Consider the following 17,805-nt stretch of genomic DNA (forward strand, 5'->3'; position numbering starts at 1 on the left):
TCTGAGGCTGGGTGCTGTGGGAGATGAGCAGGTGCCCTGAGGGTTCCCTGCAGGGCTGTATGGGGTCAGCCCTGTTCCCCCATGCAGTGACGCAGCAGTTGTGCAGCGCCCGGTGCTGCTACCTGGGCCAGGCTGCACTGCAGGACACAGACAAACTCCTGCCACTCACACTTAGCGTCAGACAAAACCACTTCAAAGTAGATTTTTTTTCTCCCTAACCCTAAATAGCCACTACAGTGATATGTATATCTGCATACACAAAAGAGCTTGTTCTTACAAAAAATCTAAAACAAATGCAGAACCATGCCAGGATTATACATTTCATTTCCCAGCATACAAATGAGGAACTAATTTAGTCTGGGCTGTTCATGCATTTTGCTTTTAACAAACATCCATATGCCAAATAGACCTTCCACATACTTCCCTGCTGGAGTTTTTTTCCTTTCAACTTGGTAGGGAACATTTGTGATCCTTATTCTACCAAATATATCTAAAGAATATATTTTGCTCAAGGCCTTCTATTTTATAATTTAAGAGAAACAAAATCAGTTCATGGCTCTGGCAGTCTCGCTATTATGACAAGCATACATCTGTGCAAAAATACCCCAATCCCTAATTAATTACAGAATGCTATTAATATTTAAAAATTTAACATGGTTAATTTATTTAATTTTATAAACAGCCATATGAAGTTACTTTTTACAGACCACTTTCTCATCTTTTTCCTGCAGTTTTGAAATCTGGGTAGTTTAGCATAGATACAGAGATATTTGCTTATATCAAGATTATTTTCTGTTCAGATGGTTCCCAGTCCTTTATGTAATGACTTCAATAACTGAGGCTTGACACTTCACTCCTGACTCATGCAGCACTGATGAGCAGTATTAATGGGAGTTTTTTCCAGTTAGAGGAAACAGGCTGAGAGTCATGTTCTTTAAAATTAATACTTTTTATGAATATATAATGCCAAAATCATCCCAGATCATATTTCTCATTTACCAGAGCACATTAAGCTGAGTTTAATTTTAAGTCAGCTTAGTAAATACTTCTGAAAAATATGCCTTGTTGGAGCTAAAATGGCTCATTGCTGAAAGAGATTTATTTATTGATCTGGTAAAGAGCTGCACATAAAATTACTATCAACTTTAATCAGATGAGGACAATCATTTTATATGTCTAATTAGTGGAACTATTAAAAAAAATCTTAGCAGGTATAAACTTCTGTGAGGCATTTATATTTGCTTGAAAGACAGTGATCAATCTTGATTTGAACAAGATTGAGACAAATCCTCCAATAAGCCCTGTTTCTACTGCAACTGGAACAAGTGTTCTAGCAGCTCTTCAGCCTTTTCCTGTGCATGTTCAGTATTTATAGTGGACATACATAGTCCATCAGGTTCATTTGTAATCTTTAAACTATCCCCTCTTACTTTTCTATGACCCTATCAAAAATACAAATTAAAAGGCAAACAGTAAAAACCTTGCTTTTCTCTATATTCATTATTAAAATTGTTCTCACCCAGTCTGGTCCTGAAGAAGTAGCTGTAATAGCTGTGGTGTGACATGGGCATTGTACTGGGGAGCCAAAGGAAGCAAGTGGTTCTCATTCACAGATAATACAATGGCAGCGCTTTTTGTGGCCTGTAACTACATCTGCACTGCTCACTGAACCATCCACGTTTATACTCAGCTAAAGAAAAGCATATTTGGCCAAAAATAAGATACATTTTTAAATGGGTATCCTCATGAGCATATTTAAACACCAATCCTTGGCAGAAATGCTCGTTTGAAGAAGTACTGTGAGCTCTGTTACACAACTTGGTAGCTTTATATGGTTTTTATCTATGTTTTTGTGTGTTTTTTCACACATAAGGTCACAGATAAGAAACCTCAGCTTTAAAGAGATATATGTGATATTACAATGTTAGTTGGAAGCATCTGAGTACCTGTGGTGACTGAATGACTCCTAATTTCCAAAACTCAATTCTACTCTACCTCATTCAGCCTCAGCTTCAAATACTAAGGAAATGAAAATGAATCAATGTTTGCATGGATTCTACAAATTTATCATATACATCCAGCAGTGCTGTAGAGATGTAGAAAAAAAAAAACCCAAGAAAACACCACCCCAGCAAAACCAAACACTGATGAAGAGACAAGAGGCAGGCTTTAGTGGCTAATAGCACAAAACACCTTTTTGCTGAGTTTATGCATTGCCAGGATGGTAGGACCAGACAGGTGGATCAAGAAGCAAAGTAGAAGGAAGCCTCATGCTCTTACCACACCTCACCACACCAACCTCTAATCGTAGACTACAACAACAATTTTGAAAGATAATTAATTCCAAATACAATCTATAACTCACATTAGCATCATAGACCAGAGGCAATGTTTGTTATGAGAAACTTAACATGGGTTAAATGTTAAGTGGGTTTAACATGGGTTAAAATGGAGTTTCGGCCCCAAGACCTTCATTTTGGCTTATACCTTCATTCCCCTCGGGCCAAGTTGCTAAACCCTGGCAAGAAAAAGATGTTTGTGCAGAGCATGACCTTATTTAGTTGGGGTAACATTTGATTTTTTTCTCGGCCTTCATTACTGTAATATCATACACAGGGTTTTTCCTTTGTTTGCCATGCAACTTATTCCCCTCAGATTAGTCTTTTTCTAGTCAAGCAGTTTAAAGCTAATCGCAGTTGTTATTTTAATCTGTGCTCACCATTAAGAATTCTCACAGAGCTATTCTGCTTAACAATTAAGGCTTCCCAATGAAAGTTCATGATTACAGCAAAAGCAACCTGTTTAATACTTGGCACCTCTTTAGTACACAGGCATTAAAACCAGGAGCACAGAAGCATGCTGATGCTGCTGATGAAAGCAGAGCAGATCTATTTAACAAAGTCTGTTTTGAATATAGAGCGTTGCAGAAATGCAATGCAATCCTCATGTGAATTTCTGGTCCCTCCCCTCTGTGTCTTACATTACTGCAATAAAGTAAGGAAGTGCTGTTGCACCTTCATTAATTTATTACATATCAGTCATGTCTGAAGTGCAGCATATCCTCATGCATTCACCAAGGCAGACTGAAGTGTTGGTCCTGGTTCTAGTAGCACTACTAATAAAATTCCCTGGACAGGTCTCAAGACCAGGGTCTGACCTTTGCTTATTCAGGCAAGCACCCTATGCTGAATTATGACTTCTTTCTTCTGTTAAGAGAATTAGTAATTGCTGCCACTGATCTGTGTGTCAAGACTTAAAAATTACTATCTACTGTCAAGTCAATTAGCAAAGACTGCAGGAGCAAATTTTTGCTTCTCATATTGATTGTCCATGGGATTCTGCCATAAATATTATACATAGGAATGCCCATTAGCTGAACTAAACCATTAAATAACTAGGTAAGAAACAACATTGCTGGGGGATTTCCCTCCCCTGACCCAACTCTGTCCTGTCTAAAGCTATTTCCAGACAGAATAGGGCAGAGAAATCCAAAATAATTTTTTTTTTTTAAACTGATACATGGAGGTGCACAACCACTCATGCATCACCTTCTGTGGTAAATGTTGGTGATTTACATTGATGGGGTGAAATTTGTCTCACATTGGGTAAATGTGGCTTTTTCCCTGAAAATAGGGAAATCACTGACAAGTTGTTAATATGTTAGTAAAGACTGCATCTTCACAAACTAGTGAGGTACCTTCACTCGTTGTGGTCAAGGTTTCAAGAAAAAGGCATCTGAAGCTGGGCTAGAGGTCTGCTTTAGTGGAAAGCAATAAAACACGACCTAACCATAGCCAGTCCTCCTGGGATGGCAATTACAGCAATAAATGTTCCACAGCAGATGCTAATGTCATGTATAAACAGTCATCCTCTAAAGTGAAAAGAAATTTTGGCCCCCACATGTCTTTTAGGGTCCCATTGTACGTGTGGAAATGTAAAATTGATATGCACACCATGGCATTTGGTTTAGTCTCCTCTGCTTTGGCCTGGGCACTATAAATCTGTCCTGGCTGTGAGTGAGGCTGGAGGAGCTAAATGGGCAGAATTTGTGTGTGTCAGTTTTATGGGCTCGCCCCGAGTACAGTGCGGGTTATCGGTCAATGTCACGTTCAGCGCCCAGTGACCCACTGGGTTCACATCATGGCAGTCACAAATCAAGAGCATAATGAAGGCTGAGGAGAGGGCTCTGCTGATTTATTAGGACATCTGTCTGGCTGTAGACAGCCCAGCACTGCCCCTGTATAGTGCCAGCTATTAGCATAATCCTCACCATGAATCTTCTTAGAGATTTGAAAGAGAGGAATAAAGTGTTCAAAGAAGACTGGCTAAACCAGAAGGGTTTTTCTTGTAGTGCTCGTTACCAGTCTTAACTTTTTATGCCAACACCCCATAAAAATAATAATAAAAATAAATAATATTTAAAAATAAATTAATTTCAGTTTTCCAAAACCTCTGAATTTTCAGAACACATCTGTGTCTGTTTATAATAAAGTCAGTACCCCTGCTACTTTTCAAAGACTTTTTAAAATTTTAATTTTTTATTATTCATTTATATTTAACCACAGCAGTGTCATGTGCATATAATGTTATCACCTTCATTCTTACAAAGTTAGCCTCCTGAGTTCTGCAATGTTAAATGAAAACTTCAATTTTTTTGTGTCAATTATTTTGCCTACTTTTTAGGAAAAGCAGATATTAAGCACAAACTTTCTGAGTTTGTCTGTAAGAGTCAATATCATAATGCTGTATGCTGTAAATGCCATGATACTACTTTATATTGTATAGGTCAAAAAGTTTGTGAGGTGCAGAACAACTAATACTGGTATGTGCAAAGCTGCTCTTTTTTGTACATGAGAGGCATTCATCTGAAAAATCAGACAGATCATTACTTCTCCCTTGATCAAAACTAAGGTGAAATAGGTTTCAGTCTATGAAGATTAAATTATTCCCTGAAGATTCTTTTATATTTGACTGTGTATTTTAAAAGACTGTCACTGTTCATATGTCTTCAGAAAAAATTAAATATCGCATTAAAAAAAATTGCTGTGAATTTTGAAGGAGTTTTATCACTGGTAGTATTTGATTTCCTTTGTATTAAATGTTATGTTAGACAGGATTTGAGCAGTACAGATTTGCTGTAGGCAGGGTAGAAACACCCACCAGCATGTGGCAATCCCTGCTTTGCTTAAACCAGGGTGAAGTCTGGGCAACATGAACAGAGAAGAAATAGAAAACCCAGACTATCAAGACACCACAAAATTGTAAACCTGTATTTATTTTAGTTTCAAAACTTTCAATTGGTCATGCTGCTATGCTGGTTTTTGGCTAGATTTTGTGTGCCATTCAATGAAAACACTTATATTCGAGGATATTTCTGAAATTCAGTCCAATTAAAAGAATCTGAAGTAGAGTTAGCATCCACTGCCTAGAAACTTTAATGTGAATAAACCTGTGCATGTGTGTAACTGCCCTGATTTGACTTGTGTGTGCCCTGCTTATTTCATGTGGTAAGATTTGGTCCCTGCAAAGAATTAAAAAATTGAGAAACTGAATACCCAATCATTTCCTTGAACTCAAAAAATGGAAACTATAGATTGCAGTAACTTTTCCTAAATAACAACATAAATAAATATGTGTGCACAGTACTCACCTCCATAAATTCCAGCGTTGTTCTTCCAGCTGAGTCACTAAATGCTCTATGTATTTGTTGGAGTCCATATATTCCTAAATGAAAAAAATATATTAAAACATTAGTTTTTCAGTGTTCAAAGCATTTGTAAAGTTTTGAGTAAAAACCAGTTAGAGTCAGTTTGTGGAGTGCACTTTGATTTTGCTCCCAAAGTTATCCCATGTCCATAGAAATCACGGTGATGTAAAAATCTAGATTAAATCCACATTTGGATTTATATCACATGAACAGGGCAGAAGCCCAATGCACTCTTCAGAGATTATTTGAGGGAAAGACAAGAGGCACTGAGGATACACAAGCAGCACATTATATATTCATATCCATATTCCAAGCCCAGAACAATCTTCTCTGGATCCAGACTGAAAAAATAACTTCCCAGCAGTGCTGTCACTGTTTTGGTGCACATTTTGTTTACTTTAGATATAAATCAAAGTGAACTGAATACTTGACTCAAATATTTATTTCATGGACAGTATGAAAAATACTATAGCCTGTACCCTATTTGAAAATGAAGCTATAACTCAGCTCCTATATTATTTTCCAGTCCAACTTTTGCAGATGCAATAACTTGCAATATCAGCTCTATGAAACCTCCTGTACTTGTATCTAGACAGAATTTCTGATAAATAATCTTGACCAGATGAACAATTCTGATTTTTTTCCTATTGAAGCCTATTCTTTAAACCCAATGCAAAGAGATGATGTTTAGTCTCAGCAGAGAAATCTGTCAGTAATAGAAATACACCACCTCATTTCCAGGAGGAAGGCAACATCAGTGTTATTTATATCAAATATTTCAGAATGAGCCCACAAAATAACGTGATATGATATATTTGTTTGACAGCAGTACCAACACAGTCACATTACTATTATTCTGAAAGCCTAACAGTAATAATATAACTTTCCTGAAATATCTCACCAAAGCAAAAATATGTCTCAAACCTCATACTTCAGGAAATAGCAAGTGTTGGAGTACTACATGGAAAAGAATCCATCTTCACTTTCTGGAGACAAAAGCTCCACTTTTATAGCTCCACTGTTTTACCTCTGGACTCATCACAGAACCACTTTGTGGGTTTCCTGTTTGTATTAGAAGTTGTTTCCTTACTCTTATTATTTCTTTTGTGTACAAATATGGATTTTTGTTGCAAAGTAGTTGTTTCTTCTGAGCTATTTATCTTCATGGCCAGGAATATGAGACAGCCACTACAGGGACAGTACATCATCATTTCTTCTCAAGGTGAAGATAAATGTTAGCTGATTTTAATGATCATAATTTATGTATAAATGTACATTTTTATTTTTCAGTACTGGAATTGTTCCAAGTGATTTTGTGTTTCTGACCACAGTAATTATTTCCTTGTTAGAGGAAAGAGAGAGAGAGAGAGAGAGGAAGGGAGGGAGGGAGGGAGAGTGGTCCTGCAAAGGCACCAGGAAAGGTCCCTGGCACAGACAGGAAGCAAGAGTACAACTCTGTTCCCAAGGAGCCTCTGCAAAAGCATCTCAGCCATATCCTGTTCAAACTGCATGGCTTGAAAAGCTTTGGGTATTGTAAAATTTTCCATTAAACTCTGTGGTTACTCCTAGTTTAAATTTCATTCTAACCACTGTAAATAGAAGTATCTTGTAGCTGTTTCCTTCAGAAAACCTTAAATAATGTAAATCCTGGGAAACACCATGAACTTTAGTGGCAATTAAGCAGGAAGCTTCTTCTAAGCTAATTCTAGTAAAATCATTCTGCAATACACATATATGAGAATTCAGAAAATATATTCCGTGCAAATATATAATGATGATTAGTTGCAATACCAAGTTCTTTAAAACAAGTTGCCTATTTTACTTAATATTTTTTTACTACAACAAATCTGGCATAAATTAGTATTAATACCTTTACATCTTTTTAATGTAATATTAAACAATATTCCTGATTTATTCATCAGTGCTCTTTGCCCTACAGGCAAAGATAGGATCAGCAATTTTATTCTGCATAATTCTACCATGATAATATAAAAACCTCATTCTGAAGCAATTTTCTTAAAAATGTTTTCTGGAAATAAGGACAATGGGGAAAAAGAAAGCACTGTGTTTATCCTATATGACTGCTGCCTTAATGTTAAGGTTTTCCTGTGACAAATCAGAAATATTATTCTGTTTCTCTTTAAAAACCTGCAACCTAGGAGTATGTGATCTGTCAGTGTCCAAAAGTGATGTAAAAAAATCAGCCATGATTTGATCATGGTTAGCAGCACCTCCTTTCTTCTGGCACATTCATGTGCCAGCTGTGTCCACAGCAAGCCATCTGCTTCAGACAAGGCCTCTGTCCCCAAGCCCAGGTTTCTGCTCTCTTCTCTTATCAGCTCTCCCAATAAGACAAATTCTGCCATCCCTGGATCAGGACCCAGTGTTATCATTTTGTCAGTGTGAAGCAAATAGCAAACAGTCACTTGAGATTTAGAACAACTTTGTGATTTGGAATAACTTGGCACATTCAGTGACAGCAGAAAATGTGAATGAAACCCCAAAGTAAGCACAGTGGGCTACAGCTGGACCCAATGACTTTAAAGGTCTTTTCCAACCTAAATGATTCTCTGACTTTATGTTCAATGAGACCATGTATACAGTTCATTAAAGCACTTCACAGTGCCCAATAGATCACATCTGGAAGGGAAATACAACTATTCTGTAGCTTCCTTGGAGCTCTGTCATATGAATACTTGTACCATGCAGACTCTGAGTAGCATGGATATCTGTGGAGTCTGAAAGAGCATAGTTTTCTGATGTAAGGGTAAAAATCATTTAGGTAGACATGATGGTGCTAATATTAGATACTAATGAGACAGACCAGTCAAAGGGGAGAAAGGCTGTAAAAGCATAGCAGCCCCAGGGTTTCAAAAGAGGGTCACAATTCTTCCTGTTCCCCCTAGAAAGATGGACACTGAGCACCTGCAGAGTAAGAGCTGTGTAAGGCCAAGTCAATATTTCTGAAATGATGCAGCACTTTTAATCTGAAGTTGTAGACTCCAAATTAGTGTATTTATGTACATTTGATACTGTTACATAGTGACTGTACTGGTTGTAGAATTGCCATCCATGCTGTTATCCACACCTGGACTAGACCTCAGCAGCCTGCACTGTGCTGGCTCTGCTTGGAGTCCCACTCCTACCTCCAGCCATGCCTCACAACTTGCAGGATTACTGAGAAGTTCATTATTTAAACAAACAAACAAACAAACAAACAATTAAAGCATTTTTCAGAATAATGAGTGAAACCTGTCTCTTTTCTTCTGAATTAGTTACCTTGCAGCCATGAGAAACTCACTCCTCCATCTATCCTCCTGTGATGGCATATAACTGCACTGTTTTAAGGAAAAAACCCCTTCTGTAATATGTTTAAATACAGGAGCAAATCTTTCTAACAGCTGCATGTATTCTGGCATGCAGGAGGAGATGGCATGCAAATATCACATACCAGCTCATCTAATTTAGAGAGCATTAGAGAACTGCTCTACCCAAATCGTTGCTGATTTGAGTTGAAGCTCAAACCTAGAAATATACCTAAATATGTTTTTTTGACAGAACTAAATATCTCATTTTGCAATGCTTAATTGTTTTGCTAGTTTTTTAGGGTTTTATTTTTATTTTCTTTGTTAGCTGGATGGCTGTCAGGAAAAAACAGGGAAGAGAAAGGAAATGAAATGCCTCCACTGAGGCCCGGGATCCACTGCTCGGTATTTTGGTTGGTTACGTGGGTATTTGTTCTGGCATATCCCTGTTGTTGTGCTGGGCAGGGTATCAAAAATTATCCAGCACACAGAACATTTTCCCATCCATTGTTACAGAGCAAACCCTTAGAGCAACCTTAGGCTCCCAGCACAGGAATCTCCCTCGCTGGAAGCTGGAGGTGATAAATTCAAGCCAAAGAAATAGCACGTAGGCTCTGCCTCTCTTAAGGAACTTGCACAGCTTGGTATCAAAGAGAGTTTAATGAGCTTAGTGAGATGTGAAAAGGATTAAGGATACCAGCAAATCGCTTGATTACGTACTTAATTCAATAGGGCTACTCATGAGCTGCAGGCTCTCCCTGTGCTGCACTGGGGAGCAGGGCCATGGGGTGGGACTGGCCCTTCCTGCAGCACGGACACCCCAGCTCCCCCAGACCCACACACCTCAGCCAGGCACACAGGAACACGGCCACTGTCCCCCTGCCACCACTCTCCTGTCCTGAATGAGGTCCCAACACAGGGCCTCGTGCATGGCTGGGATGCCTGGGCTGTGCAGAAAACAGGGACACCACGACAGAGACTAGGCTGGCACTCATGTTCCTGCAGACCAGTTTTGAAGCAGGGCTGAGACATAAACATATTCAGCCCTGTACAGCCCAGACAAAGTTTCCCATTTCCCCCACCCAGCACATCTAATTCCACTCCCAGTTTGGCTGGGACAGACTCTGTGCAGACAGCCCCAGCCCACTCTTCCACAACACTACCCCTTGATTCCCCTAATATTTGTATTAGGAGCCAGGCAGGAAAGCACCAGCATGGATTCAGGCTCCTGTGCTCCACAGAGGAAGACATTGGTCACTGGGGAGCAGAGAAAAACCAAATGAACAACGGGATAAGCGCACAGACAAGTTCCTCTGAGTGTCTGGAGCCATCCAGCCCTGCAGACAGGGAGCTCCACAGAGAGCCCACAATCATCTGCTACAGTTCAGGAAGTCACATTTTCACAGGGAAAGGTTATTAGAAATCAAACAACAACAAAGCTGTCTGCAGCCAAACAGCAGACTGTTGCAATTAGGAAATGATGTTAGCAAAGCAACAAGGGGGACATCTAAGCTGTTACACTGAGTGTGGAGACACAAGTCATTTTTGAAGGATCTTGGAAGAGTGCCCTAGGGTAAAGCTTTAAATCTAGGGAGAGTGACTTCAGAGAATATTATAACTTTTGTAAAATATTTATTTTTGTTTTTATCCTGCTGCATAAACCTTGGATAGAAAACAGACTTTTTTCCAGCAGCCTAAGAGGACACACATATATATTTATATATAGATATATTTATTTTATTGTCTTGTCTAGATAATGTTTCTCATGTCCAAAAGCAATATCAATGAGAATTGAGTGATCTTTCGGTTGCACACTAAAAAGAAACAAGATATAAAAAAAGTAAAACCCTTTAGGATTAGTATTTTTTCACACCTTTCAATACCACACCTGGATAGACTGCTCACCTTTGGTCCTAAATAGCAGTAAGAGCTAAACTGTGTGGCTTAAGAAAATAATATCTTTTGAAACTGCCATTATTGCTGTTTTATTATTTTCCTACATGATTTCAGCATGTTATTTTAATTGTTGGGTTTATTAACAACTGGCATGAAAGTGCACATTGAGAGCCTCTGGAATGGAGCAGGAGGCTGGCAAGAGCCCTCGTGCACATTACACCATTATGGAAAAAGCAGTAATGATTATTTTAATAAATATGTTGAGCAAATTTCTTAATTGTTCAAAATCACTTAAGCCTCAGTGAACAGTTCATATTACATCTCAGCTGCAGTGATTAAAACCGATTTCCAATTCATCTGAAGCCAGTTGTTTTCATAAAAAATCAGCTGGGTTTTCCTCCTGCTGCTGCTGCTTGGCTTCCGCTTTGCACCCTATTAACCGGCACCATCCACAGACGGCAGCAAAGTTTAATAAAGCCTGAAATAGCACAAGCTCGTTAACTGATGGACAGATTCTGCACCCTGTGCTCTCTGAGGACAGGGATGCAGGGATAGTTCTCAGAGGAATGCTATCCAGATCTGCAGCTGGCACAGAGAACCCTGCTGCATTTGGGTTTTTGCCAGTTTGTCCCTAAAGAAGTTCAGTCTCTGGGATAACAGAGTGGGTACCCTGCTACTCAGGGACACTGATGTTGGAGTTCTTTCCCCACAAGGAAGAGAATGGGGGGAGAGAATACTGCAGTTTTATGCTGTCTTCCATCAGCTTATAAAACCTTCTGTTTTCCAGTAAGACATTTTCTAGGAGCAAATCTCCTATCTCAGGCAGGCATGTGCAGGAGAAATGTGGGGACCAGTACTCTGCAAGAGCTCTTCCGTGGCTTGTGTCCTGGGGGACTGTAGGATACTGTATTCCCTATCGTCTGCCCTATGCCAGACATGAATCTTGTGCCTTCCTGTGTCTTTGAGCTGTTTCTTAGGAGAGCAGGGAGAGAAGCCAGGCGAATTTTTTCAGAGTGGTCTGTATCTCAAGGACTTGTACACTCCCCTGCATTCCCTCACCACTGCGGCAGAGCGGAGAAAAGAACTTTTGACGTGCCTACAAAGGACTTTGAATTTTACCATGTTCTCTCCACAGAGAGAGGTTTTATTATTTAGCATTATTCTTTTTCTGTGCCTGTGTGCACTCTGCTTATAAAATAAATAACTTTTTTTTTTCACTTTCCTCTGAGGAATTTCTTTCTGAACCTGAAGGGGGAGGGGCTGTTGAAATCTGCCTTCTATTAGAGGATACGTTCATTTCGGACGTTCCTCCAAATTTGTCTCAAACCAGGACAGCTTACTAGGCCAGCAGACCATGAGCTGGAAGGTGCAGAACAGATTTGGTAGGAACCACCACCACCACCACCATTCAGATTTCAGGTGCTTGGTTGTTTTGGATTGTTGCAATTTTTTTCCCTATGCAAATAGCATGGAAATTTTGTCATTTCTGCTAAATATTGAGCAAATTATTCCATTTGGCTGTAGAAGAAAAAGAAACTGGACATTTTTTCCATCAGGAAAATCCATGCTGGTTTTAGCTGATTTTTTCCCCCTGAAAATATAAATCAGTAAAATCAAATGCAAAACATTACCTGAGTCATTAGAGTCATCTTGAAATAGAAAAGGATGATATCGTAGCAGGACAGTTTGCATTTATTAGTCATCCTCTAAGTTGTGGAGCTTTTAACACCCATCAACAGCTTCATTGAGCAATACATCCCTACAGCACTGACATGTGGATGTCCTTAATTTGGATGTGGATCCAAAACAGTCTCCATAAAGGCTGACTATCCATGGATACCCACCTATCCCGAGGTTCAAGTGGCTGGGTAGGGCCTGACGCTGAGTGGCAGGCAGGAGCAGGAGCTGCAGCAGGTGCAGGTGATGGTGCAGATCATGGGCTGCGTTCACCAGCACTTGTCCCAGAGGAAGGAAAACACCAATTACTCTTTGAACTTCTAACATGCCAAAAAAATCAAGACCACTGGATCAGCCAAAGATTTCAGCAGAAAATGGGAAAAATTTGCTTTTTGGCCAGGAAGAGGAATGAATATGGACGAGCAGGTTGTACCAGAGCACCCTGCCTGTCTTATGAGCAGGTTTGGGGTTTCTCTCCCAATTACTGCAGCTTATGGAAAGTTCTTGTCCTCAGTGAGTATAAAACCTCTCTGTACAGTGAAACATAAAGCTAATGGAGAAAGTGAGCTTTAGCATAGTGGTACATGTGAGAGTTCCTGGTTGCTGGAAGTTATTGATGACCATGTGTAAGTTAAGGAGGTGTCAGAGAGTCATGAATGTTTATAGCCCAGCAATTCCACAAATGAAAAGGTGACAGTGTTATTTAAGGCAACAGGAATTTGCTATTTAGCTAAAACAGATATCCAGAGTTAAAAAAAAAAAAAAAAAAAGAGTGTAGGAAGATGTGCAGATTTTATGAGTCTGCTGCTATGCAGTGTGTATATTTACACGAAATAATTAGCTGTAGTCTTGTTTATGTCAAATCCAATTTACATTAATAAACTTTACCCAGCAAAGACTCTGATGCTGTAAGAAAATGCCCAGAAATGTTAGCAGCCTTAAAAAATGCAGAGTAAACACTGGAGCATTTAATTAATCAATTTCTGACATTACCAAGTAATTACAATTTCTGAATCATTTTTTGAATGTTTTTTATGAATATAAATCAACCACAACACATGGAAGAACTGCTGGTGGGAGGCATTTGACTTACATAGACATATGGCACTTGCATGTGACTCCCACTGTCTAGAGAAGACAAGGAGTTACAACAAGGATGGAAAAACACTCATAGGATCTATTGCAGAGTTGGGAAAATTGAATTCTAAGGTTATTACAGACGTTTGGGATTCACAGATAAAGATGCTTCATTGTTGGAATGTATCAGACTTTTTATCTCACTTGAAATAACCACTGTCATCTATCCAACAATGAGTATCTCAGGACCTGACATTTTTGCTACCATTTTCTGCAATTGCTTTGTTATCACTCGTCCTCATGTTTATTCTGGCAGCTTCTGGTGAGGAACAATGTGCATACACGTAATTCAAACCTATCTTCATATGGTTTTATTTACACTTAAAAACAACCTAATAAACAAACAGTAGATGCTCATTCATTCAATCATTAAAAGTCAACAGCAAAAATTATGCAATATACACTATATAGGATGGCCTGGTTTGGAGAGCACCTTGAAGACCATTTAGTTCTAACACCCCTGATGTGGATAGAGACACCCTTCACTAGACCAGGTTGCTCAGAGCTCCATCCAACCTGGCCTTGGACACTTCCAGGGATGGGGCAGCCACAGGTTCTCTGGGCAACCTGTGCCAGGGCCTCCGGATATCAAACCTCAACCTAATTTCTTTCAGTTTGAATCTACTCTCCCTTGTCCTGTCTTGTAAAAAGTCCCTCTCTGTCTTTCTTGTAGGCTTCATTCACATATATAAAATATCTGAATGTGAGGTTAAAAATCCAACACAGTGCTATAAACACATCAATTTGATGATGTTGAAATATGTCCAAGCATCAGTGGACAAAACAAGGTGAGAAAAAGTTCTGAAGATTTCCAGCTTCCAACCACCACTCTAAGCACAAGGGTAACCTGAGGTTTAGAAAAACCCAAATTACCAACCCTTGAGGGTTTTTATGGATGGAAAGCAGGGAATCTGGAGATGAGCAGAGAGAAGGTGATGTATGGCACCACAGGCTGGGACCCCTTTTCCAGACAGATTTCTCTTGCTTTCTCCAACCATCCCTCTTTTGTCCACCTGCCACCAAGCTCTGCTCTAACCACAAACATTTCCACACAGAGGAGGGAACTGGTTATGGCACATTTTGAGAATAAATCTCTATGTCGCCGTCTCTGTTTGCAACGTCTCGCCTGTGCATATCTATAGTCAAGAAAAAATTGTCTCCGAGTTAATAATGTAGCATTGCTCAGAAAATCTCAGAAGCTGCTTCCAGCACTCCACCCCTTCCTGGTATGCTGAATTTAGTGGGACTGCTTACATCCATCCATCTCATCTGCATGATACATAAACACGAGCACACAGAAAAATGACCAAACATGCAAATAAATATGCTCCTAAACATCCCGTTAATTTTTCACTCTGTGTACAGAGAAAAAAGAAATTCATCAGAAGCTAACACACAAATATATCTCTGCATTTTCATACTTTATTACAAACAAAGCAGGAGCTGTGCTCACAGGGAGCTCTGTCATCTCATGGTCTGCCTGAAGCACATATATTGTCACTGTCATTACCAGGACTTGCATCAGATTCAGCTTTGGGTATTGACTGATTGTAGGACACAACTGAGTCTAAGGCATGAATCAGTTATAAGCTGTTGCCCAAATCACAATTTTTCTTCAACTCACTAATTTCCATGAGATATCCAAGAAAATAAAAACTTTCATGGATGCAACAGGACTGGCCCTGCTCATAGGTATTTGAAGGTAGGCAAATTAAAAAAAAAAACAATCCTGCAACATTCTATGTATTTTCTTGTAAGTAAATATTCAGTTCCATATGGGAGGGAGCTGGGCTGTTCCACAAAGCAGGTTTCTCGTGAGGAGCTGACAGTCCCCCCCGCACAGGACAGGCAGGCAGCGTGATGGAACCTGACTTTCTGGGTCAGGGGATTAATCATAAGAAGTTTGGCATTTCCTAAGTGGTGTGTAGGCTAGACAGCATCATGTGATCCTGGCTGGAGATAAATTTTTAGTGTATCAGGGATTTAGTGAAAGTGGATTTAGTGGAAGGAAAATGTTTCACTGTAATGGTAAGCTATAAGCAGAGAGTTCAGTAAAGTCCCAGAAAGGAAATAAGAACTGGAATATTTGTGTCAGCAAACAGCATACAGGCATTCACTTATGTTGTGTAGGCCTGTTAAATACTTAAGCCAAAGCAGTGCCTTTAGTTACAGACACTAATTCCCAGTAAAATCTGGGTGGAACAGAAAGCACGAAAGCACTGCAAGGACAATTTCTTGTTGGGCTGCAACTCCAACCCTGTCATCCCCACCAACACTATAAAAACTCACAGCCATTGGTACCAGTCTGGGACAGTGGAAATTTGCCTTGGCAAGATTAAAAAACTCATGGGCTAAATGGGAAATGACCAGTGGCACCAGGAGAGCTGTCAAGGTGCATTTCCCAGGGGGAATATGGATGCCAGTCTTTGAGTTTAATGCATAGGGGTAACTGAGCCTAATACAAAGCCTTTCATAAAATAGAAATTGGTAGTTTTCCCTCTTTACTTATGTTGCAAAGAAAAACTCCCTCTTCAAATCCTGTATACTACTGTTGTATTAATAATCATTATTATCTTGTGCTTTTATAAGCAATCTGACACACTATTAATGCTTTGTGTCTTGAACATTTGTGACTCCAGTATGCCATGTACAACAGCTGCTAAACAACCATAATGATGCTGCTCAATTTAACAAGAATCTATTTCCTTTTCATAAAAATTAAAGTGAACCTTTAATTGCATTCAGCATTACACAATTCACAGGTACAATGTAGTAGCTTTAATTTAGTTCCTGGTTAATGCTAATAATTTTTCTGCAGTTGAATATTGCTGCCCTGAATTGCAGATCCATCTCAAATGTTATGTGCCTAAAGATATTAGTTGCAGTTCTTGCAAAGCATTCTGTTTATTCAAATCAGACTGAAACAAACACAAACTGTAGCATGAAAGGCTGGAAAATATTTGCTTAGATAAATATTCATTGTTGGCTGCTATGCAGGAATATATAGAGACAATTCAGATTACATGACAGCTTTTTGTTTTATACACCATCTTGCCAGTTAGCGTTCAATAATGCAACTCTAAAAATGCCTTTAATTTTATGTGTGATATACAAAGTGATGTACTTAGCTGTCCATGTTTCTTACACATGAATCTTTCAATCCACAGGGAACTTAATAGGAATTAACAGTGGAAATATAAGCATAAATCTTTATATTTCTGGTAATATAATTTTGTCGTTAACTGCAGCTTACTGGAAAAGTTCTTTGTGATATTTAACTGAATTACATTTTAAAGATCTTTATCATCATCAACTGGAAAATCTATGGCAACAAGTGATGCATCCTGTTAGTGTACCCGCTGCTCTACTGCCACCATTGTGATGCTTAGACAGTGTCTCTGTCTTGGGAACCAGAGGCAGAGACACAATTTCCTGCAGAAGCCTTGGCTCTCATTGTTCTGAGACAGAGAGGGCAAATTAAAAAACCCACCATGCATCAATCCTGTACCTAAAGGCATTTTTTTTCACATGCAGGTCACATCTCGTTTCCAGTGTGTAAGGGTGTTACAGGTCCCCTTCAGCTGGAATCATGCTCACCTTGAGGGAATTAACTGAGGCCATGTCAGTCCAAAATGAACATAGATGAGATTCAGAAAGTAATCAGGTTTTCCTCTCTATGCTTAATGGATGATTTTTAGAGTAATGGGACAAAAAGAATTTCAAACACTGGTTTGAAGAAGTGTCATTTGGGGATAGTAATTATTGTACATAAACACTCTGGAATGCACTGGCCTCTTGCTATTATCTAGCATTTGTTAAGCATCTCATGTTTCTGAGTATTCAAAACTAGCAGCAATAATTGATGTACAACAGAGGGGCTGAAATTCTGCATCTGACCTGTGTACGTGCTCCCTGCGTGACTCACAGGCAGTTTATTGTATGATCTTCACAAAAGCTAATGATTTAGATTCATTTCCATAAGCCTTAGGCTGTTTGTGTGCATAGCCTAGATCAGAAATACTGAGCTTATATTAAATCACAGAAGGAAAAACTCCAAAACAACAACTCCAAAAAACTTGAAAA

The 17,805-nt window shown here is 39.2% G+C and overlaps 1 protein-coding gene across 1 annotated transcript in view; it reads right to left on the bottom strand.

Moving 5' to 3' along the window:
* The window catches only part of NCKAP5 (NCK associated protein 5), a 334,856-nt gene that overhangs the window by 230,260 nt on the left and 86,791 nt on the right, over positions 1-17,805 (bottom strand). The window contains exons 1-2 of the mRNA XM_069021208.1: positions 12,540-12,625; positions 5,651-5,724 (exon numbers count right to left, since the gene is read on the bottom strand). Of these exons, the coding sequence (XP_068877309.1) occupies positions 5,651-5,724; positions 12,540-12,611 (146 nt within the window). The 5' untranslated portion in view covers positions 12,612-12,625. Of the gene's footprint in view, positions 1-5,650; positions 5,725-12,539 lie in introns of the transcript that reaches the window.

Source organism: Aphelocoma coerulescens, chromosome 7, assembly GCF_041296385.1.
Source record: "Aphelocoma coerulescens isolate FSJ_1873_10779 chromosome 7, UR_Acoe_1.0, whole genome shotgun sequence".
NCBI classification, from domain to species: domain Eukaryota; kingdom Metazoa; phylum Chordata; class Aves; order Passeriformes; family Corvidae; genus Aphelocoma; species Aphelocoma coerulescens.